The 23,603-nt window shown below is 34.2% G+C and overlaps 2 protein-coding genes across 3 annotated transcripts; both read right to left on the bottom strand.

The window, feature by feature from the left end:
• Positions 1-3,458: 3,458 nt before the first annotated feature.
• LOC108484254 (hydroxyproline O-arabinosyltransferase RDN2-like) lies at positions 3,459-7,465 on the bottom strand. Of its 2 annotated transcripts, XM_017787973.2 has the most exons (10): positions 7,261-7,465; positions 6,725-6,758; positions 5,736-6,304; positions 5,415-5,482; positions 4,992-5,193; positions 4,640-4,737; positions 4,414-4,483; positions 4,232-4,303; positions 3,997-4,110; positions 3,459-3,737 (listed from the first exon to the last, which is right to left on the bottom strand). In XM_017787973.2, exons 3-10 carry the CDS (start codon positions 6,156-6,158, stop codon positions 3,675-3,677), a joined length of 1,110 nt encoding a protein of 369 aa, XP_017643462.1. In that variant the 5' UTR covers positions 6,159-6,304; positions 6,725-6,758; positions 7,261-7,465; the 3' UTR covers positions 3,459-3,674. The 2 variants fall into 2 exon arrangements, with proteins under 2 accessions (XP_017643462.1, XP_017643463.1); XM_017787974.2 differs by lacking the exon at positions 6,725-6,758.
• Positions 7,466-11,188: 3,723 nt separating this feature from the next.
• LOC108483917 (uncharacterized) lies at positions 11,189-21,789 on the bottom strand. The gene is made up of 8 exons (XM_017787458.2): positions 21,385-21,789; positions 20,232-20,516; positions 19,877-19,936; positions 19,564-19,773; positions 18,300-18,418; positions 18,116-18,213; positions 11,886-12,010; positions 11,189-11,800 (listed from the first exon to the last, which is right to left on the bottom strand). Exons 1-8 carry the CDS (start codon positions 21,724-21,726, stop codon positions 11,636-11,638), a joined length of 1,404 nt encoding a protein of 467 aa, XP_017642947.1. The 5' UTR covers positions 21,727-21,789; the 3' UTR covers positions 11,189-11,635.
• Between the last annotated feature and the right edge of the window lie 1,814 nt (positions 21,790-23,603).

Raw genomic sequence — 23,603 nt, 5'->3', positions numbered from 1 at the left:
CTGAGTTGTGAAACGTAGGTATGGTATTAACCATATGGAGTTGTGAAACGTAGGTATGGTATCATCCATACCGAGTTGTGAAACGTAGGTATGGTATTAACCATACTGAGTTGTGAAACGTAGGTATGGTATTATCCATACTGAGTTAAGAAACGTAGGTATGGCATTTCCCATACCGAGTTGTGAAATGTAGATATGGTATTTGAATGAGGAAGACAATACTGAGTTGTGAATCGTGGCACTGAGCAACGACATACTCAATTTCGTAAGATGTTTTCTAATTTGATAATAAGTAATTTGATCAGTGAGAAGTGGTAGCTCCGGCTACTTGATCAGTGAATAGTGATAGCTTCGACTACAAGTGACAAGTGATTTCCATGTAAGACCATGGCTGGGCTATGGCATTTTAGTAAAAAAGTGATGAATTGATGGATAAGTCCATAGTTTCACCATGGCATAATGATAGTGAAAATGTAAGACCATAGCTGAGCTATGGTATTTTAATGAAAAGACCATAGTTATGTTACGGCATCAGTGATTATCAATGAAATTCAGTGCATACCGGTACAGACCAATGAACGTAAGACGTTCTCTAATTTGACAAAGTTTTGGTAATTATTATTTGAATTTATATGACAGATTTTAGTGAACATTGAAATTGAGCTCAATTATGTGATTTCATCATTCAGAGATTGTGTTTGACAGGTTATGTTAGTAAATTTTGAGTATGTAAATCAAAGTGACAGAATTTAAACAGCTAATGAGGTTGAGCTCATTCACATGAATTTGTCATTTGAAATTGTGATTGATAGGAAGAAATAGTGAAATTGCATGCTTATGAATGGTTACACATATTTATCTGAAAAACAAGAAAAATGACGATTATTGATATATGGAGACATGAGACATTGATATATGAATATGTAATGTGTTTGATAAATGTGTTCATTCATAATTATGGAATTATGTAGCTCATGTGTGCTATTTGCATAAAGATGACATTTCAAATACTTTGATGAGTAAAGCTTAAATATGAAATAATATGAAATCGAGACAAGTTGTTATGAAAATATGTTTAAATTATCTATAAATGTTTCGTACTCCTCGATAATGCCTCGTACTCTATTTTGGCAACGGATGGGGTGTTACATTTTTTGTATCAAAGCTTTGGTTTGGCCGATTCTCGGATCGAATGAGATGTGTAAAGTATTTAGAAATACATGCCATATAAATCTGTGATAAAGTGATATGTATGATCCGATCTAATTTTTGTTTTACTTATAGACAGAAATATTTTTCAATCGAGTTATTTCAGAAAGTGTTGAAAGTGAAACTAAGGTGTCTGAGTAAGAATGTGTTTATGATGAGTCGAAACTTGGAAAGGTATGAAAAAGAGTTCATGATATGGACGTGATGATGTACGAAATGAAATAATATGAAATCGAGACAAGTTGTTATGAAAATATATTTAAATTATCTGTAAGTGTTTCGTACTCATCGGTAATGCCTCGTACTCTATTCCGGTAATGGATACGGGTAGGGGGTATTACAATTACTCTATTTTTAGGGACATCATAGATGCAGAACAGGGGCACATACATACAGCCAGGGGACCAAAGTGTGAACAGGGGTACATACGTGCAAAGGGACACCAAAGTGAGAACAAGAGCACAGACGTGCAAATAAAGACACTGAAGTGTATACAGGGCACCGAAGTGCGAATAGGGGCACAGATGTGCAAATAGAGATACCAAAATGTATTCAAGGGCACCGATGTGCAAACAGGGACACTATTGCATTTCCGTATACAATAGAACTCGTTACGTCCACATATAATTTATTTCAAATCCAAGAATTACTATTAACAATCTCTTCTTAATTTCATATATATATGTATAATACTTATAATTCTTATTGTTATATAAATAACTAAAGATATCTCACATATATATACAATTCCATTAACTAGATAACAACATTAGTATTAGCTCTCATATCATTTAATTTGACTAATTCTTTTATTTGAACCATAATAATTTATTAATTACCACTTTACCCTTTAATTTTAAACCAAATTTCATCAAATGCCAAGCCATGATCATCCTTTATTCTTAAAATAGGTAAAATTAGCCCTAATTTCATGCTTTTATATCCATTTAATACAATTAATACTATAGTGATTAAATTTTACATCTATCACAATTTAGTCCTTTTCCTTAATTAATTATTTAAACGTTAAAATTTCTTAACCAATTTTTAATATAGCCCTAAGGACACTATGTAAATATTTTATAAAAAATCTATAGACTCGGTTTATTAAAACAAGGTCTCATTGCCTCATTTTCTAAATTCACTTGACTTTAGGGACACACCACTTAAACTTGATTATTCATTCAAATAACATAAATTGCCATATCAAAATCAAATATAATACAATATTTGACACATTAATATTAAATAACAATATTTACGGACTTACTCATTGAATTTGTGATCCCAAAATCACTATTTTCGATACTATTAAAAAAACAGATTGTAACAATAAGTATAGAGACCTATAGCATATTTTAACAATTTTTTATCATATTTATTTATGCTATTCGCTTATTACACAAATAATGAAACATGACACATGTATGGTTCTAGTTATAGTTTCATACAACACCTAAAGTAGTTTTATATTTCAAAATTAAATAAGTGTTTGATAGTTTAGTTGGTTATGTGATCTATCCGTGAGCAAGACACAATTGGATGATCCATTTTTTTCATAGGAGATCATTTGGCTCAATAGAATTGATCTATTGTTTGGAAAAGATTGAAGGCTCACTTACTTAGCTTGGTAAATATGTAAACTTATATTTTACTAGAGAGAACATTTTATAACTTTAGAGGTTCTTGAAAAATCCCTCAAGAATCTCAATTTGTAAACAATTTTAGCCGCTGATTATTTTAAACTAAACCGTTAGATCAGAAGAGTTAAACTATAAATAGAAGTTTTTCTCTCATTTGAAATTATTTCATTCAGAGTTATAGAATATTTTAAAAATATTTACCCAAACACATGATATGTTATCGCTTTCTTATGGCTCTTCTATTCAATTCATGTTTTTTTGTCTTTTGTGTTTTCCTTCGCTTTATGTTGGTGTCTTAAGGAATTTTCTTTATCAATTCTCATTCGAAAGTAAAGACAACTTAAGAGAATTTGAACTAAAAGAATCCCCTAAAACCACATTATTTGTTGAGTTAAAGTTCTAGATTTCTGATAGGTATTAGCATTTACTGGAATTTTTTTATTCATAGTTTTTCCTGGCCTGTTGTGAAGTTTATGAGAAAGCCCAGATTATAATTTTTAGCCCAGTTATGAAGCTTATGAGAAAGCCCAGAATCCAATCCATCAAAGACCATTCAAAGCTAATGGAAGCAAACGGTAAAAGAGTAGAAGCTGGAATTCCATCATGTTTTATTTTTAAAGTTCAAACTTAATTCCTGTAGCAAAGAGTTTTTGTCATCTCTATTTCACAAACCGTATTGATATTCAACTCTTTTACTCTTCAAAAAAAATTTTGTTGAATGCTTTATCACACTATTACAACTTCATATTTCTTTCATGTTTCAATTCAGCTAAAGGGTATATTCCTACTTCAATTTTCCTTCCTTAACCTATTATCGGACGTTTATTCCGCGTCCCAGTTTGGAATGTTAGCCGTTGCTTCGTTCACCATCTTCACAAGCGTCACCTGCAGACACAATAATTCGAGTGCATGAAACCGGAGATGAAAAGTTGAACCCAAATGTGCTACGTATGTCTCAACTTGTTTCAGCTGAGTCAAGCTCAAAAAAGAATGCCGTATGACTTGGCTCGGCTGAACGAACCAGAGTAACCAACAAAACAAAGACCGTCTCAAACCTAACAGAAAACACAATACAGACACCGCAATATTGGTCCCTAAGATTGGTCTGTACCATTTCTTAATACTGATATTTGTAAATACGTACCACACTTTCTGGGACCCCTGGAGGAGGCAAGGGGAGATTTCGTGGTGGTGGTCCTCGTAGAAACGATCTCTTGTCAAATCGCCACTCACCGATTTTACCATATGTTAATTCACCCTGAATGTAAAATGAAGGCAATCTTGAAACATGTTAAAATTTAAAATAAAACTAGTCTGTAGTTGCGTTTGGAATAGCAACAAGCCGAGAACCTATCATAAAACGACTAAAAACAGTTTACCTTCATGTTGTAGTCACATCCATAGGTGTAATGAATTATGTACTTTTTCCCTATTTCCAGATCCCAAGGTGGCTGATTTACGAACAGATAATAAAAACACAACGAGACGTATCAATGAAAACTATACAGAAAAGGAAACATATGCCAAAAAGAGAAAACCTTTAAAAAAAAAGGTGCCAAACCTGAAGCATGAAGTCTTTTTGAAGTATATGTTGCACGCCATGCAAAGCCGATGCCACAGCATAAGCATACCTTTAAGTTCAGAAAACATGTCAATACCTACACATATTCGGACAGGGCATGGAGATATATATAGAAAGATTAAAAGAAATTTGAGCATGCTCATGTCGGACAGATACTCATATCCGACAATCTTGCCAAAGTCTGAGTAAGATAGCCAATACTTACATTTCTAGCACCCATCCAAAAGTTTTATCAGTCTCGGGATCGTCCTTCATTTTTAAAGAAACATTCATCCAAGTAGGAGCGATTTTTTCCAATAATTCCTGTATAAGAAAAGTCCTTCAATATATAGAAGCATCTCCCCTTAACCCAATACGTTTTAATAGACTCGAATCCGAATCCATGACAATTGACAAAAAATAATGACAACATAAAAGGAATGCCGTCAAGGGTGACAATGGAGGAACAAATACAGTCATCCGAGAACTTGGATCTAATAATGAAAATCAACGCTTAATTGTCAGACAACTCTGCATCGAGCCTAACCTATAAATCAGTTAATAGGAGTTTTTTTTACCTTCTTGATAATGACGGGTGAATTGCCGATTGGATCTATATTTGTCACCGGTCCCATCTCCTCCGGGAAAAACTTCCTTAACAACTTTTCGTTCTGATCCGGCTTAATGTAGAAAAAGGGGAATGCAGCCGGGTATCCTCCATGTGCTAGATTAGGTAGGGGAGTGACAAAAATGTGGTCAGGCTCTGCCATCAATACGTATCTGCATCGAGAAAAATGGTTAAACAAGCTTTAGAAACCTATATTGCTTTGACTTCTCATTGTTCTCGAAGTTACCCATGTCCGACACATATTCGGATATGAGGATAGTACCTTCTGAGGAACCCCAAATACATGGAAAAATTGCACTCATACCCGAACCCAAGTAACGGATTAAGGTACTATGAAACTGATAACGAAATCATGATATGTAAAAGCACTCACTCTTCTTCAATTGTAGCCTTTTCCAGCCATTGCACAAAAGCCCATGGTCGATTTAAGACGATGTATCCCTGACAAATACAAAGAATGCATTCTTTCAAGCTATATCAATCTATAATTGTTTCAATGTTATTAAGGCTCATGATAACCGATAAGAAGAAATCTAATCCGACTTCTTGAAAGACAAATTAGTTCGCTTTGTCTAGATCGATGGCTTAAACAAATAAAACAAAACTCTAAGACCTTTCTGAGCCTGTAAACATACATAGAAAAAGTGACAGCGACTAGTGGTAACCAAAAATATGGTATCACAACAAAACTCACCCGATCAAGCCCTGCTGGAAGAGGATCGACTATGACGGTAGGAATCTCGTTCATCAAATTGTCAGGATTCCCAGAGTGTAAAATACGAGTGAAACCTCCCATCTCCGACCCAGGTAAGTCCTTCTGCTTCTTATACCAATAGTACATGATACGACACTGCCATTTGCTGTAGGGAGCATCAGTGGCAGTTAAGGCAACATGGAAAGGCATTTTGGCACGCTTCAATTTCCTCACACTTTCAGGCATCTCAATGATGGGATCAACAAATATTCCACCATCGGAGTTATAATAGATTGTCGGTTTTGAAATAGATCTATTGTGCATTACCATTGTTACAAGATTATATGTGGCAAAGCAAACACCAAGAACTAATGTAATGAGAAGGAGCGGCGAAACACTTCCCATGTTCTTTCTCGATATCATCGACCACGATCTCCGATCCTCCAAAGTCCAAACTGCTTAAAAACAAGCTGTACACCGCAAAAACGCCCACACCGGTTGACAATGGAAAAAAGCCACTACACAATTAGTTGGAGTACACTAACAGGAGAATGCAGCTCCAAGAATTACTGCAAAACGAAGTTGACGCCAATCAAGAACCGAACAACAAAGTCCACGGAATATCGAAAATCAAGCAAGAATATGTTGCAACTAAAAATAGAAAGACTATTCAGAAAATCTACATAAAACAGACAAAATATTATCACAGGCACATCAAAGCTATGTTGCTCAGATTCGGGTATAAATGTTCGATACCCCGAACCCATGTCTAAAAACATGTCGAACAGGAATATTTCAAGAAAAAGAAGAGTTGGAGCCATATAAGAATCGAAGACATACAGAAAGAATGAACAAAAAGGGATCCATATTTCAATAAAAGCAAACAACACCATTCAATTTCCATGAAAATCAATCAAGAAACCAATGCAATTGGTAAAAGCAAACACTGTTTTTTACAAGTTTCAGACAAAAAGGAATTCAAAACATACCCAGAAAGGATGGAGATCAAGGAAATCTTGAGACCTAATCAAGAACCAAATAAGAAAGTCAAAACTAGAGACTCAATTCGCAAGGTTTGAAGTTAAAGAAAAACCCCCATTTACAGGCAACCTTGTCAGAATTTTGAGATCAAAAACAAAATAAGTGAATAAAATATATATAAAACTTGCCACTAGTTAATACAATTCAAAAACGTTTACTAAATAAAAAGTCAAACAAACAGACAAATAAATAAAGATAAATAAATGAATAAAAAAATTGAAGTTTTAAGAACTTCGATTTGTGAGAAGAAAAAAGAGAGCAAAGGAATGGTTTTTAATGCAAAAACAAGGTAAATAAGAAAAACCCAGATGCAAGTTAAGAACTTTGGAAATGTATTTTTAAAAGCTTATTAGCTTAAAACCCATGTTGTTTGTTTAAAGAAATTTTACATGGCATAAACCATTAAAACATGGGAAAAAAAAAAAAACCCAAGCTTGTTGGTTACACTATTGCTTTTTTATATGTTAGAAAGAGAAAATCTTACGGTTGTCTGAGGGAGATTTTGTAAAGTGAAAAGTTGAAGTCTTGTGGAGGTGAAGGAGGGGTTGGTCAATGGTGGGGTGTAAATTTAAGTTATGATTGGCAGGTGAGAAAATTGAAGATGAAAGAAAAAGGAAAGTTGGAAATTAGAAGATTGATGATAATCATATATGGAATGGAATCCATGAATATTAGTGTGAATTCATTAAAAGGATGAGGAAATTTTACTTCTTTTTTTTTATTTATGGAAATTGGAAATTTGCTTACAATTTTTTAGTGGAATTGATTTATTTATTTATTATAGTTTACGTTATTTTATTTTTTCCCTAAAATAGTTATTTTATTTTTCTTTCTTTAGGATAAAACTATAAATATTACCCACTTCTAAGAGTAGTTTTATATTTTTTTTCTTTTTTAAAATAATAATTATATAAATGGACGAAAAGCAAAGCAAAAATATGTTTGCATGGAAAATATATTTTATATTAAATAATTATTTTGTATAAAACTTCTCAAGCATTGTGAAAAAGTTGTAAAATGTTCTTAAATTATATTAAAATAATAAATAAATAAATAAACTTTAACTTGCTCTATGTATTATAATAATTAGTTTGTATTTACATATTATAGATGAGTCGGTTGTATATATTAAATTTATAATATTATTTTAAATATAATAAATTTATAAAAATATATTAATGAATTAAAAAGTAATGTAATTATAAAATACTTTTAAAAATATTTAATTAATTTAAAAGAGTTATACTAATGAGATTTAAATTAAAAAGAAAATATTGAATATTGAAATAAAGGTGAGAAATTTTTTATTCCACAAAAACCTTAAAAATTTGACATGTCTTTTTTAAAAATATTTTATTATATCCTTATAGAACTCTTGTCAACCCCGATTTTGTTTATATAGTTTAAAACTCTTCGATAATGTAGAGGCGAAGCCAGAACAAATTGTTGGGGGGCCAGAAAAAATTTTAAGTTTTTATAGTTTATATCTTTATAATTTGTAAAGGATTAAATCAAAATTTTATAATTTTAAGAGGGCCAAAGTACAATTTTACCTTTATTAATTTAAAATTTTTAAAAAAATTTAAGGGCCAAAAGAACAAATTTACATTTTGGGGGGCCGAGGCCCATGCCAGCCCCCCTGCTCTGCCCCTGTGATAATGTACAAATAATCTTCTTTAAAATTATATAAAAATTCATTACGGTTTGAATATTAATATATTAGAATTTAAAGAATATTATTAATAATTTCTTACAAATTATTTATTTTATATCCATTGTTAAATTAATTTATTTTAATGCTAAAATTTAGTTTTTGTATTTTTATATTTGTCTTTTTTCACTTTAATCAATAAATTTAATTAACTCTTATTATATTTAAAATAAAATTTAATTTGATAAATGTTATTAATATGTGCTTTTTTTAACTATATTTTAAGTTAAACAAATTTAATATTTATTAACTTTAACATTATATCATTGATATAAAGTTAATTCAATTAAATAAAATCTTAAAATAAAGAGATAATTTTTTAAAATCAACTTTATATTTGACATATAAAAATTTAAACAAAATGTATGTGATAACTTAAAAATTTAAAAGAGTAATTTACCCAATATATATATATATAACATATAAAAATTATAAAAAATTAAAAAAGCCATGGAATAATTTAAAAATTAAAAGATAAGGAGTAAAATAGTGATTTATCCAATTTGTAAATTAGTACTTCTAATGGAGAGTTTCGTGTGTCCAAAAAAAAAAACTATAATGTCAACACGACTATTATTTCCTTTTTTTTTAGCCTCGTATTGTTATAGTGTATATATATATATGATTAAAACGTATTTGAAAAACCACATAATAATTAGTAGGCCTCACTAAATTGAGTGGAGTTGGAGCATTCCAACCATACCATACAAATCGTAGAGAGATGATGAGAATTAGAGTAGTTATACAAGTAATTACTAACAATTACAATATCTCTTTCTAGACATACCCATGATTTAACTTTAAAATTCATTTTATACAATAATAATATTTTAATTTTAAACTATATATTTTAAAATTAAATATTTTATTCACATTTTAACCTACTAAATAATGAATTAAATTACATAATATTTATTATTAATTATTTTTACTTGGGCTAATCAAGAATAGCAAGACTATATGTTTAATGTTAGAGAGAGAATATCCCAACAAATATAAAAAGATAGAATAATTAAATAAAATTGTATAGAATATGTATTTTTCTTATTAATTTTATTACTAATTGTATTATCAAATATAATAATTATACTTTCATGCAATTATCTCGTGATCTCCAAACACACTCTTATTTTATAAGGTTAACTACAAAAATAGTAAATTACATTTTAGTCACTTATGTTTGAAATGTTACGTTTTAGTCATTTACGTTACCGTTTTGTTACAAAGTGGTCACTCTACCGTTACCTCTCTAATGGTAGTTCAAATAAGTTTTAAATGCCAACTTAGATGTCCAGTTATTGAGATAAAAATAAGTTTTTAATTAAATAAATTTAATTTGGATTGCCACATAGGACATCCAAGTCAACATTTAAAACCCATTTAGACAGCCACATAGGATTGCTGTTAGGGAGATAACGAAGCTTAACGGTAGAGTAACCACTTCGTAACAAAAAGATAATGTAAGTGACTAAAACGTAATATTTCAAATATAAATATCTAAAATGTAATTTGAAACAAACAAAAATGACTATTAATTTAGTTTATCCTATTTTATATTATAAACAACTTACCTTGTGTATTTAATTGGTACAGTACTGAAAATTTTATATTCATTCCAATTAGATCCCAAAGATAATTTTCAAAATAATATATAATTATAAACAGTTAATTTAAAAAGTAAATGATACTCGAATCCGCCGTATATTATTTATCATATTTATGGCATTTGGAATTGCATTGGGAAAATGGGAGCTGACTTGGTCCCCAACACATGCCAAATTTTTTAATGCCGAGTTTTTTAATGGCTAGATTTTTATTTATTTTTAATTGCCAAACATAAATTAAAATTTCTCCCATGCCAAACATCAATTAAATTTAAAGTACTGGATCAATTCAATGCCTCGTCTTATTTTTTTAAAGAATTATGATTTAATTTAAATAAAAATTATATAATTAAATAATAACTCTAACCTGACTTGAATTTTTAAATCTTTGTACAAAGTTAAACGAGTATCCCAATTGATCATTATAGTCTTTTTATATCCTTATTATGTAGGGTTTAATATAACAAAACACATTGTTAATGATTTTAAAAATAATAATTTAAAATAGCCAATTGCAATTATATATAATAAACTCGGAAAAATAAAAGAAGATTTTATTATATAGCTATAAATGAACGCTTGTGATAGTCAATCTGTTTAAATAATACATTTATTAAGTTAAATAAATGAGTAGGGATAAATAATTTATGTTCATTTATGTTTAAGTACAAACTTCTTTGTAGATTTGCTCATTAGCTCATTTATAAACTATTTTTTTAAATATAATATTTTTCTATAAAAAATATTAATCGAATATGCTCACGAACATTAATCGAACTGAACCTGAACATATCAAATAATAATCAAACTGAGTTCAAACATGATGTCAAAAACTTAAAGAGACACGAACCCAACATAAACAGCTTCAAACATAAACAAACAAACATGAACAAAATTTTCTTTGTTTGAGCCTTATTTACCCCGTTATCTCCTTTAAACTTCAAAAGTTATTTAATTAAAAGAATATCAATTTTGAGAAAACAAATTACTATAATTATAGATTTAATTATTTCAATTTTAAAAATCTGTAAAACATAAAAAATAATAGAAAGCACAACACAATACAGAAGGAAATAATACGAATATACATACACGAATTGCCAGAAATCAACATTTTATTATAAAATATAAATAGGATCAAATGATAGTGTGATTTAGAAAGATTTATGAGAACAAAACTTTCGGTGATGTACAGAGATAAACCCTAAATCAAGTGCAGATATCTACTAGCTTATACTATTTGATGTGATCTTCCACTCAAGTCCGAAAATTCAAGAGCTAAACGCTTATGTTGATTTTCTAACATCGGACCAATTGCGACCACGGACACATTTTCAGTCTCATCGCATTTGTTACGGTGGCGGATTGATGACCGAGTCGAAATCGTAAAATAACGATCATAACTTATCTCTCTATTTAATTACCTGATCTGAGGCACGCGATAGGATCGTTTTAGAGATCCAAAACTCTTCGTGGATATGTGAACTTAATGTCTCTCAATCAACTTAGGCAAGATTGGTAAGGAAAAGATTCGTAGTATGGCATTACCATGGCTCGGAGTTGTTGCCAAGAAAATTACGGCCATAAATTGGTTGGCACCAGTCTTCCTCCATTGCAATGAGATTCAGACGCACAAACAATTTCTGAACAGCTTCCTCTTCTAGAATGCTAACTGAATTTGTTGACCTACTTTGTGAGGAGGAAGGACTCTGCAATAAGTTTATTGAACTTCTTTATCTCAGTCTTTAAAAATCGAAATTAAAAGTCATATATTTATATCACACTGAATTTTACCTTTGCATCTTGGTACAACCTGAGGTATTTCAGAGACTGCTGGTATAATCCACAATGGTAGAGGAGAATGCTGTAATCTCTAATTTCTTTTGGATCGGTTTTTAGAAGAATGAGACGTTCACATGCTGCAATGAGAGTAACAATTTTGTATTAATGAAGCATAAGTACATTAACCGCAATATTGCATTTCAAACGTATACAGGCAAACAAGTTTAGGAGGAAAAGACATTTGAGGGGGAAAGCAAAGAAGTTTTGCTTAAAGCAGGTTGGAGCAAAGTAATCCAAAAGCATAGGGAAGGACAAAGAAAGGTAACAGCTAAGCAGAACCTTGAGCTGACAAACTATATTGTTCGGACTCAAGTGTGTTTCGGATATGGAAATATGGTGGAAATGGGTATTTTCAATTTTTTTCTAGGTTTTTCAACGTATTTGATGGATCCTCGGAAGTTCATATCCCCATAGACTCATATCCATATCCTTATATGGGTTGGACATGAGTACTTCAAGAGAAAATAAGTGTCGGAGCAACATGACTGACAAGTAAAATGAGAAGAAATGGAAAAAAGAAATTGGGAGTGTTTTATAAGAAAAAAAATGTGAGATGCAAGAAAATGAAAGAGATGATTATTTTCCATCCTAATACAAAATCATTCTAAGTTGGAATGATATGTGGAGGGAAAAATCGGGTCAGATCATTCAGTTATTAAGTTAGATTTCAGTTAGGTTGGGTCAAGTTAAGGGTAAAAAAAATTGGGTTAGCTTTTGCCACCTCTAGACTATCATGTGTTAATGTATATTATGTTAAGGGGTAATTTTGTTGCTGTAATTGGATTCAAATTTCTGTTATTTCGGTTATGTTTATGCTTTTGTAGTTAGTAAAACGCATTGTTTAGGGACCTAATTTAATGAAACTATGTGTTTTGGGTTTAAGGTTGAAATGGGGCATATTGATGAGGGTAAAATGTCACCGTTAAAAGAAACGGTGCGGTTCAAGCCTACAACTGGCCATAACGATTTCTAACTGAATTTCAAACCAGCTGTGGCCTCTCTCTCTCGTGTTTAACAGCAGAGGAGAGGGGAAGAATGGATCATCAAATTCAGTTATTGAATTAAAAGTTTGCTTTCTTCTCTCCCTTTCTACTTTTGTTTTCTGTTTTCTGTTTCTCCCTACTTTCTGGAGTTTGATCTTATCAAAGGTATCAGAGATTAGCGATTCTCTACGGCCGATGAGGGGATCTCCACCTGATTGCAGAAGGAAGTTACCCATCTTCAGCAGGAGATGGCCAAGCTTCAGACTGAGTTTTCTCGATGACTTGTATGGAGGGGCGTTTCAAGGAACTGAAGGAAGATTTTTTAGGGGAGCTCAAGTCAGAATTTCAAGGAGCAATACCTGGGTTGTTTGGCTGGTTCTTCTGTGGCTGGTCAGTCATCAAACAAGGGCAAGGGGATCTTGGGTGGACCTCCAACAGGCTTTCCCCCTAAGGAGTCTTTGCCAACTTCTCCTAGGGTGTATATAGGCAGTTTGAGCCCTTCCCACCATTCAGACAGTATGAAGACCGTTTCAAAAGCTTAAAAGTTTGGAGTGCCTTCGATTTGATGGATATGATTTTCGTGCTTGGTGGGCCAAGTTGGAGCAGTACTTTGAGGCTGAGGGAATTGCTGCCAACACTCGAGTCAGAACAGTTATGTTGCCTTTGGAGGGTAAGACCCTTGACTGGCATCACTTTTACACTCAACGCCAGGGAGGTTTTCACATGTTAACCTGGGATTCTTATGCCTAAAGCCTACGAAAACGTTTTGGGTCAAGTGTCTTCCAGGATCCAATAACAGACCTAGTGTCTTTGAGGCAAGTGGGTTCAGTGGATCAATATCATGACACATTAGTCAGCCTTTTGAATCAACTGCACCTACCAGAGACTTATGCTTTAAGCATATTCATCAACAATATGAAGGCTAAAATTGGGCAGTACCTACAACTCTTTAAACCCAAGTCTCTAGTGGAGGATTTTTGGATAGCTACGTAGGTGGAAAACATCCTCAACAAGACTTCCAAGCATGGGCTCTTGTCTGGATGGGGAGTATCTTCTTGAGCACCTCCCTTATCTGCCTCAAGTTCTAGTGCTTCCAAGGCTTCTATGGCAACAATTCCTATCACTCAGACCAATGGTACTGTAAGCTTTGAGGGCCAGACTAAGGGACCAACTAGATCCTTGTCTTTAGTTGAAACTGAGCCCAGGAAGAGAAATGACCTGTGCTTTTGGTGTGGAGCCAAATATAATATTGGCCATAAAAGTGTGAAGCCTCAACTCTATCAACTCTTGTTGGATCCATGCATAGAGGGAGAAGGGGAAAAGTTCCAAGAGTGCCTTGATCAACTTGAGGATCCCACCCTAGCTGAGGAGACTGCTCAAGGGCCACTACTATCCTTGCATGCCATCCAAGGATCCCAAGGGCTCAACACTATGAGAGTGGTAGCATGCTTTGGAAATGCCGAGGTTATCATCTTGGTTGATTCAAGTAGCACTCACAACTTTATTAGTGGTAAGTTAGTGAGACAGTTGTCTTTGCCAATGAGTTAAATGAGTAGGCTGAAAGTTACAGTTGCTAATGGAGGGATCATGTCTGCTTATGGAATCTGTAGAGGGGTGAATTGGAGGACTCAAACCACTAGTTTCCATACTGAGTCCTTTGTGCTTCCTTTGAAGGGCTGTGATTTGGTACTAGTTGTTCAAAGGTTACTTTCTTTAGGGACCATTACTTGGGAATTTAGTTCTTTGACCATGCAGTTTGTATATGAAGGGCAGCAATGTGTGTTGAAAGGGATACAGCCTGGAACTATCCAACTCCTGGAGGAAACTCAGTCCACCAAATATTTTTCTGTGGTTGGCCAAACTTTGGGACCTTGTGCAATGGTGCTGACTACACAAGTGCAGGCATCACTACAGTCAGCATTGTTAATGACAGCTACTTCCACCTCTGATGAGCTGCAATTATTATTGGAGTATGGGGATATTTTCCAGGAACCTACAGGCCTACCATCCTCTCATTTACAAGACCACAAAATACCCTTAAAGGATGAAACCTCAGTGCTCAATATTAGACCCTATAGGTACCCTACTGTGCATAAAAATGAGATGAAGAAATTGATTCAAGAAATGTTGCAGGTAGGGATTATCCGAACAAAAATAGCTCTTTTGCTTCCCCCATTGTGATGGTTAAGAAAAAGGATGGTAGTTGGAGGCTGCGTGTGGACTACAGACAACTGAATCAATTGACCATCAAGGATAAGTTTCCTATCCCTATCATTGAAGAGCTTTTGGATGAATTGGGTTAAGCAGTTTTTTTTCCAAGTTGAACCTTAGGTCAGGCTACCACCAAATCAAAATGTGGGAGCCTAACATCCATAAGACCGCTTTCAGGACACATGAAGGGTACTATCAGTTTTTGGTCATGCCCTTTGGCCTAACCAATGCACCCTCCAATTTTCAGGCCCTGGTGAATTCAATCTTCAAGCCCTTGCTGAGGAAATTTGTTTTGGTTTTCTTTGATGATATTTTGGTGTATCAAAGTCTTGGCAAGATCATTGTTACACCTTAGAAGAGTTTTTGATATCTTGAGAAGCCAGCAAATGTTTGCCAAGAGGAGTAAGTGTCCATTTGGCTCTACTCGAATTGAATATTTGGAACATGTCATTTCCCATGGGAAGGCGGCCATGGATCATTCTAAGGTGGAGAATGCCATGTCTTGGCAGACTCCTCAATCAGTTAAGGAGCTCAGAGGGTTTTTGGGGCTTTTAGGTTACCATAAGAGGTTCATTAAAGACTATGGCACCCTAGGCAAAGCCCTTGACTGATCTCCTTAAGAAGGGTGAGTGGGCTGGTCACTGCAGGCAGACAAAGACTTTCTGGCACTGAAATGTGCTCTAAGCACTGCCCAGTCCTTTCCTTGCCTGATTTTCAACTTGACTTCTGCATTGATGCTGATGCCAGCAGTTTGGGGGTGGGACCTGTCCTTCATCAACAAGGGCACCCTATTGCCTTTTTTTGTAAGGCCCTTGGAATGAGGCACCAATCATTGTTTATCTATGAGAAGGAGATGCCGGCAGCCCTTTTGGCTGTCAAGAAGTGGCATCCCTACTTGGTGGGCCGCCGATTTCGCATCAGGACAGATTGTCAAAGCCTGAGGTTCCTTTCTGACCAGCACGCCATCTCACCTTTCCAGCAGAAATGGGTAGCCAAGATGTTGGGCTATGACTTTTAAGTGATATACAGAAGGGGCAACACTAATGTGGTGGTTGATGCCCTCTCAAGACAGCCTAGCAGTTTAGAGGGCCAATTACTTCAGATGGTAGGTAGCTTAGTTATCTCTAGGCTGTTGACTCAGTGCAGCTTTCTTGGCAAAATGATCCCAAGCTCAGCAAGTTATGTCTCGAGCTCCAACACCGACCCTCCTCTCCTCCTAAGTACACATGGGATGGTTGATTCTTGAGAAGAAAAGGGAAGTTAGTGGTGGGAAATGATCGAGAACTCCAACAGGAATTATTCTCATACTTCCATGAGAGTGTTGCAAGAGGGCACTCGGGCATCCATGCTACTTGCAACAGGCTGGCCAGTTTGGTTTATTGGAAGGGACTGAATTCTGCTCTTAAACAATGGGTGAAAGGTGCAAGTATGAAACTTCAGCTCATCTAGGCCTTCTCCAACCCTTAATCATTCCTACCAAGGCTTGGTCTGAAGTTAGCATGAACTTCATAGAAGACCTCCCTTCTTCCAAGGGCAATGACACAATTCTGGTGGTTGTGGACCTGTCCCACCCTTTTTCTGCTATGATTGTGGCTCAAGCTTAAATTGATAACATCTATAAGCTTCATGGCCTCCCAGATTCAATAGTCTCTGATAGGGATAAAGTTTTTATTAGTTCTTTTTGGCAGGAACTTTTCAGGAAACTGGGAGCCTGGTTGCACCTATCCATAGCTTACCATCCAGAGAGTAATGGCTAGACTGAGGTGCTTAATAGGTGTTTGGAGGGTTACCTACGCTGCATGACAAGATAAAGGCCAGGGGACTGATTTTGTTGTCTCTCTTTGGCAGAATGGTGGTATAAATCCACCTTTCATTCTGCTATCCAGATGACCTCCTATGAGGCTTTGTATGGCCAAGCTCCACCGCAACATTTGCCTTACTTGACAGGCTCTTCCATTGTGGATTGTGTGGATCGCAGCTTACAACAACGAGAAGCAGCCAAGCACCTCCTGCGATACCATCTTAAAAGGGCTCAAGACCGGATGAAACACTTTGCTGATCAGAGGAGTGACCGTACTTTCCAGGTGGGCGATTGGGTCTATCTGAAACTGCAGCCCTATAGGCAACACTCACTGAGGAAGCTAATCAACCAGAAGCTCTCCCCCTAATTTTTTGGCCCTTTCCTGGTTAAGGCTAAGGTGGGAACCGTGGCCTATACTCTCCAGTTGTCAACTGAGTCTAGGATACATCCTACTTTCCATGTATCCCAGCTCAAGCGCCATGTTGGCAAACAACCGGTCCAATCCACCGTACCTCTTGAAGGCCATGATGGCATGATACCTAAGGAGCCCATTCGCATCCTCAATTGTCACATGGTGAAGAGAGATAACCAGGTTGTCACTGAGGTGTTAATTGAATGGGTTAATACCTTCCCTAAAGATGCTACATGGGAGGTCTTACATGAGTTGCAACAAGGGTATCCAGCTTTTGATCCTTGAGGACAAGGATCTCTTCAAACAGGGGAGTACTTGTTAAGGGATAATTTTGTTGCTGTAATTGGATTCAAATTTCTGTTATTTCGGTTATGTTTCTTTCTTTGTTTTGTTTCTGTTATTGTAGTTAGTAAATCGCATTGTTTAGGGACTTAGTTTAATGAAACGGTGTGTTCTGGGTTTAAGGCAGAAACGGGGCATATTGGCCTAGGGTAGAATGTCACAGTTTAATGAAACGGTGCGTTTCAAGTCTACAGCTGGCCATAATGGCTTCTAATTAAAATTCAAACCAGCTGTGACCTCTCTCTCTCGTGCATTTAACAGCAGAGGAGAGGGGAAGAATGGATCATCGAATTCAGTTATTGAATGAAAAGTTTGCTTTCTTCTCTTCCTCTCTGCTCTTGCTTTCTGTTTTCTCCCTACTTTCTGCAATTTGATCTTTTCATAATACTAGGGAAATGGAAATATACTCATGCAACATCTTCTACATTCGTACCAGACAAAGCACGCCTCATATCCCCAAAACGTACACTGGTCCAAACACCCCGTTCTAGCCTATGTTGAGCAGCCTTTGCAGATGCAAGCTGATAGGCACTACAAGAAACCAAATACGAAATTATAACCTAAAACTTCAAAAGTAGATACAAAAACAACATTAAATTGCAATACAGATTACATACCTCTCTTGACTGCCATTAGGGTCATCTACACAATTGGCAGCATGGGCTGCCCTTAAGAATAAACTATCAACATGATCATGTTGAAATGGCCAGAAAGCAGCCTTCAAGTTTCTTAAAACCTGTAATCATGAAAGTATTTGAGAAAAACCGAAAATAGAAAAGAAAGCCAAAGGTGACTAAACTGAAGCTAAATCTCCCACAATTGCCCAAAACTCAAAAGACCAATGCCATATTAGAACTTCTTGTAAAGAATATAAACAAAGTTTAAACCAAGCTACCTGTAAGTGTCAAATACAAGTCTAAGTCCTACATAGGTATGTTCAATATTCTCTTTTCTAATTTTTAAAATATATTTGGGGAACCATATCCTCGTATCCATTTCTCAATGTGTTGGATATGGGTGTTGGGCCCAACACACTTCAAAGAAACTGAAAAGTCTGAGCAACATTGCGAACTACAACACCAGTTATGACATCACATAAACGAAGTTGAATCTAAAACGGCACCATTGACTTCTCATGGAACATAGGAGAAAAAGAATAGTGAAAGAGAAAGTACATAATTAATCAAATAATTAGCAATCGTTTTACTTGTCAGTTTCTTCTTTTCTTTGTACTGTGAAAAGCCCATGCAGACAAAGTAGAAAGCTTATATCCACATCTAAACCAGGCTACCTGTGAGTGTCAAATACAAGTCTAACTCCGACATAGGTATGTTCAATTATTTTCTAAAATTTTAAATATATTTGGGGAACCATATGCTTGTATCCATGTCTGAATGTGTTGGATATGGGTGCAGGACACAACACTTCAAAGGAAATGAAAACTTGGAGCAACATAGCAAACTACAACACCAGTTATGACATCACATAAATGAAGTTGAAATCTAAGACAGCACCATTGACTTTCATGAAACATAAAAAAAAAAGGAATAGTAAGAGAAAGGATATAATTTTATAAAATAATTAGCTATCATTTTACATATTAGTTTCTTCTTTTCTTTGTACTGTAAAAAGCCCATGCAGACAAAGTAGAAAGCTTATATCCAAGTTATCATCCATTTTTTCAACTCATTTTGAACTTGCCCAGACTTGATACTAAATTATCAAAAGCCAAAAAAAAAAAAGAAAAAAGGGGGAAAAACAGAGATGCAGTCAAAACTTATTGTATACATCATTCTCTAGCAGGTTTTCTTTAACTTCCCTTAGATAGGATTTAGTACATAGAAATTTAAGGAGCCAAACGGCCAAGAGTATAAATGTCACCTTCTCCAATAGCATTTGTACGGTCATTATGTGTGGCTGATCAGATTCTTTGCTCTTTTGCTTATCATAGGCTCTCGGAAGACCATAATGATCATGTGGAAAAAAAATCTCTACATCAAAATCCAAAAGGCCCCACAAGCGAAACATTTTCAGGATCTCACTATGTATGAGCGAAAGCATTAATGCAGAACCTGAACGATGTGTCAAAACCTGCTCAAAGCTTAAGATTAATTAACAAAAAAATATCCCTACAAAATGATATGCCCTTCAGAAGAGAATATAAAATAATAATATAGAAGGCTATCTTTCATACTGAGTGAAGATAAAGGGCTCGTGGCTCTGCAAGGTTCTTGGCACTAGATCTTCGGAAGCCCTATGAAGAAGTTGATGGATTGACCAATTAGAAAAAATAGAGTAGACTATCGCCTTAATAGTTAAGAAACTAAGCAACTAAAAAACATAAATCTTTATTTCAAATATAAAAGTAAAACTAAAGAAGCATAGAGGCTACACTGTTCATTACCACATACAATTCCTTGAATTCAATAGAGTTAATATTAGTTAGTAGAAATAAGAATAACTTTGTTATAGTCAAAAGACTTGAAAACGACATAAATAACATTAACAGCAGCAAGGCATTATGTTATAAGCAATTAAAAGTTTTATACCTTTTTGACGTATAGATATTTCTCTATGCTCTCCAGAAAATTCTCCCGTGACGACCTAGACAATGAGTTATAGTGAGAGCAATAGCCCAAGGAAAGATCATCCAATCTTTCAAGAAAAGCATCCACTGGTAAAGGAACAGAGGAGTGCGAAATGAGAGAATCATCCTCTGCTGCTATGTAAAGAGCTGCTCTTCCAAGATCAACACGCCTATTTATGCTAATACTTGTTTCTCTCTCGACATCGGATAATTCATTAATTTGCGAAATAAAACCCTTCCTCGCCTCCTGCTCAAAAATCAATTAAAAAAAATTAAAATTTCAGATTTAAACTTAAACAAGTAACTAACTAGATCAAACTTGATATATCATTAAAATTGCCATCGAACTTAACTATGGTGTTTCCTAATTTTGGATATTTGAAACTCTATTGGACTTGAATGAAAAACTGCAACATAAATCTCAACCTCTATCCTCCACAAGATTTAAAAAAAAAAAAAAAAAAAGAAGCATTCAAATTGAAAGTTCGGGGTCCTAATTGTTGGCATGTCCTTAACTACAGAGATTATAAAATCAAGACACTTTCAGAAATTTGTTTTATTTGCCAAGCGATTTTTTCTCTTATTATTTCATGGCACATCAGGATGGAAAGTTCATTTAATTTCCCTCAAAACAAGAAACTGAAAAGGCTCAAAAATTTAGTAACAAACACAAATTGATTCATGCCACCAAGCACAAAATTCACCATAACAATATCAATTCTTGATAGATGATCCTTTAAACTAAAAATAATAATAAAAGATCAAATTTCCATGACTGAAGATTCTTCAAACCCAATAAGGAGGCAAAAACATCACATCTAAGTTTTCCAAATCAAGTTCAAAGAATTAAAGTTCGATCAACATTGATTAGAACACTTAAATAAATTTAAAAAAGTAAGTTCCATCATAAAATCAATTGAATTTACTCGAACATCATTAAATCAAACTCAATCTAACATTTTCCAAACTGAATTTCGGAATCCAAGCATAACTTCTATAATCGTACACTTTTTACAAAGAGATCAAAGGCAAAAACAGAAATGCGTATAAAAATTTCCAAAAAGAAAAAGATCAATCACAAAAACTACGGTAGAGAAGAGATAAAATAGCAGTACTCTAGCGTGAGAGGTGTTGATTCCAGAGGATTCGAGAGCATCATGTAAGGCGAAGTCAAAATCAGTAGCAGAAGCGTGCGGAAGGGATGCAGCACGGCGGAGGAGACGGAAACACGGCGGAGATGACGGAGGAAGGGAAGGAGGAATTGATTGGAATCTGGAGGATTTAAAAGCAGGAGAAGGTTTGAGAATCCAAAGAGACGATGATGAAGAAGCGGCGGTTAACGAAGAAGATGGACTCATTGTTGCCGCTTTGTTAATGGCGACAAAACAAAGAGAGTGAGTGAGTAATACATATGAGAGTACAAATATTATAGAATCTGCAAAATATCTCTCTAGCATCCATGGTTGAAAAACGGAATCTAACAGATATTTTTGTCTGCTCGTTTGTTTTTTAATGATAATTTGGATATTTAACGATTTCGAGGTGAAAAATCAAATAAAATCTTTGTTTCTTTTTAGGGTAAATTATTTTAGTTCGTCACTCAATTTTTAAGATATTTTCATTTTGGTCATCTAAAATGAAATTCTTATAATTTAGTCATCCAACTAAGGATATTTTCATTTTAGTTGCCCAAGAGCTATATCTCTATCAGAGGTTAACTATACATGGCACGTTATATTTACAACTTCATTTTTGTTACGCTTTTATTTTGGTCACTCAAAATTTTTCTTTTAAGTATTGATTGGGGTAAAAAATTTAAAGATTTAAGTGAAAAGTGATAGAAATTAAAATAATACACAAACATTGTTAGATTATACTTGTTTATTCCATTATCGAAATTCTAAATTTCTTTTTTTAATATTAAAATTTTAATTTTCAAAACATCAAAATAAATTGAATAAATTGTTAAAAGTTTATCTATAAATAATGTTAACCGATTTGTTACTATAATATTAAAATTAATTAACTGCTTATTTTTCGTTTGGGTAAAAATGATGAAAAATTATAAGTCTTGTTAGGAATGAAAAATAAAATTAATTACAAGACCATATAATTAAAAGAAATTGGGTTCAGAGACAACTATTAAAAGCAATAATTTTCATTGATAATTCTTTTAAAATAATTTCAAAATATCGAAATAAATTAATTAAATTATTGAAAATTTTTATTCATTAATTTTTTTACCCAATCAGCATAAGCAAAATGAAGGTGCAAATATAACGTGGCATATGAGGGAGGATTGGATGAAACGGTTACGCCACGTCATCCATGTCCCTTCCCAATCAATTAATGACATGTCAGCTATTTTTTACATGTCATTTACACCTTATTTAATTAGATTTATAATCATTTAATGACAAGTCAATTAATTTTTACATCTCATTTACACGTCATTTAATTAGATTTTTTAATCATAAATCCCTAAAATCCCAATTACAAATTACTCAACCCTAATTAAATGTTCTATCTTCACGTCTCTGCTGCTGCTTCACGTCCCTGCTAAGTATATTTTTCTAGCAACTGCATTGCTGCTGCAATCCCTGTTGATTTGCTTTGGTTTTTCTGCGTGGCTGCTGCAATTTATTTTACAAGTGAGTTTTTTTCAGTCATGGATGGATATTCAGGGAAGGGTGAAATCGGGTTGTTTCGGATGGAGGATTCTGGTTTTCTTTGTGGGACTAGTCTCGAGAGACTTTTGACCAATTGCCTTAGTTTGGGTAGTTCAGCTTCGAGGTACGATGATGGTGATGATCGAAGCGTTGAACATGATGATCGAAGTAGTCAGATTTCGGGTTGTTGTAGTGTTGTGAATGATGGGGTGAAGAGAGAGCGGCCGAATCGTTCTCCTCCCTTTTGTGTGATTATTTGGAGAATTAAATGATAATGGGTTAGGTAAATGTTTCATGATAAGAATTTCATGTCTTTTGTATTAAAGAATTAAATGGATGAAATATGAAGTTTTATTAAAAGAAAAAGGGGTGAAAAGAACAAAGTTTTGTCCATCTTTGTTCATCATAGCTGAAAGTTAGAGAAGAGAAAGGAGAGGAGAAAGCTCTTGAGTATTCGGTCATTAGGAGGAGGAAAATTGAAGGTAAGTTCTTGGTATCTTGCTTCTTATTTTGAGGTTCATGAGTTCATCTTGATTCTACCTTAACTCTTGAAGCATATTTTGGTTTTTAGTTGTGTTGTGAGCATTTAGTCATGAATTAAAATGAAAGAAATGGTTGTTGTTTCATGTTATTTTGATGAAAAATGGAAGATAGGTGAAGTTGAG

Source organism: Gossypium arboreum, chromosome 6 (assembly GCF_025698485.1).
Source record: "Gossypium arboreum isolate Shixiya-1 chromosome 6, ASM2569848v2, whole genome shotgun sequence".
Classification (NCBI taxonomy): domain Eukaryota; kingdom Viridiplantae; phylum Streptophyta; class Magnoliopsida; order Malvales; family Malvaceae; genus Gossypium; species Gossypium arboreum.
Note: the sequence above shows the minus strand (reverse complement) of the source record. Positions and strands in the feature narration are given on the sequence as shown.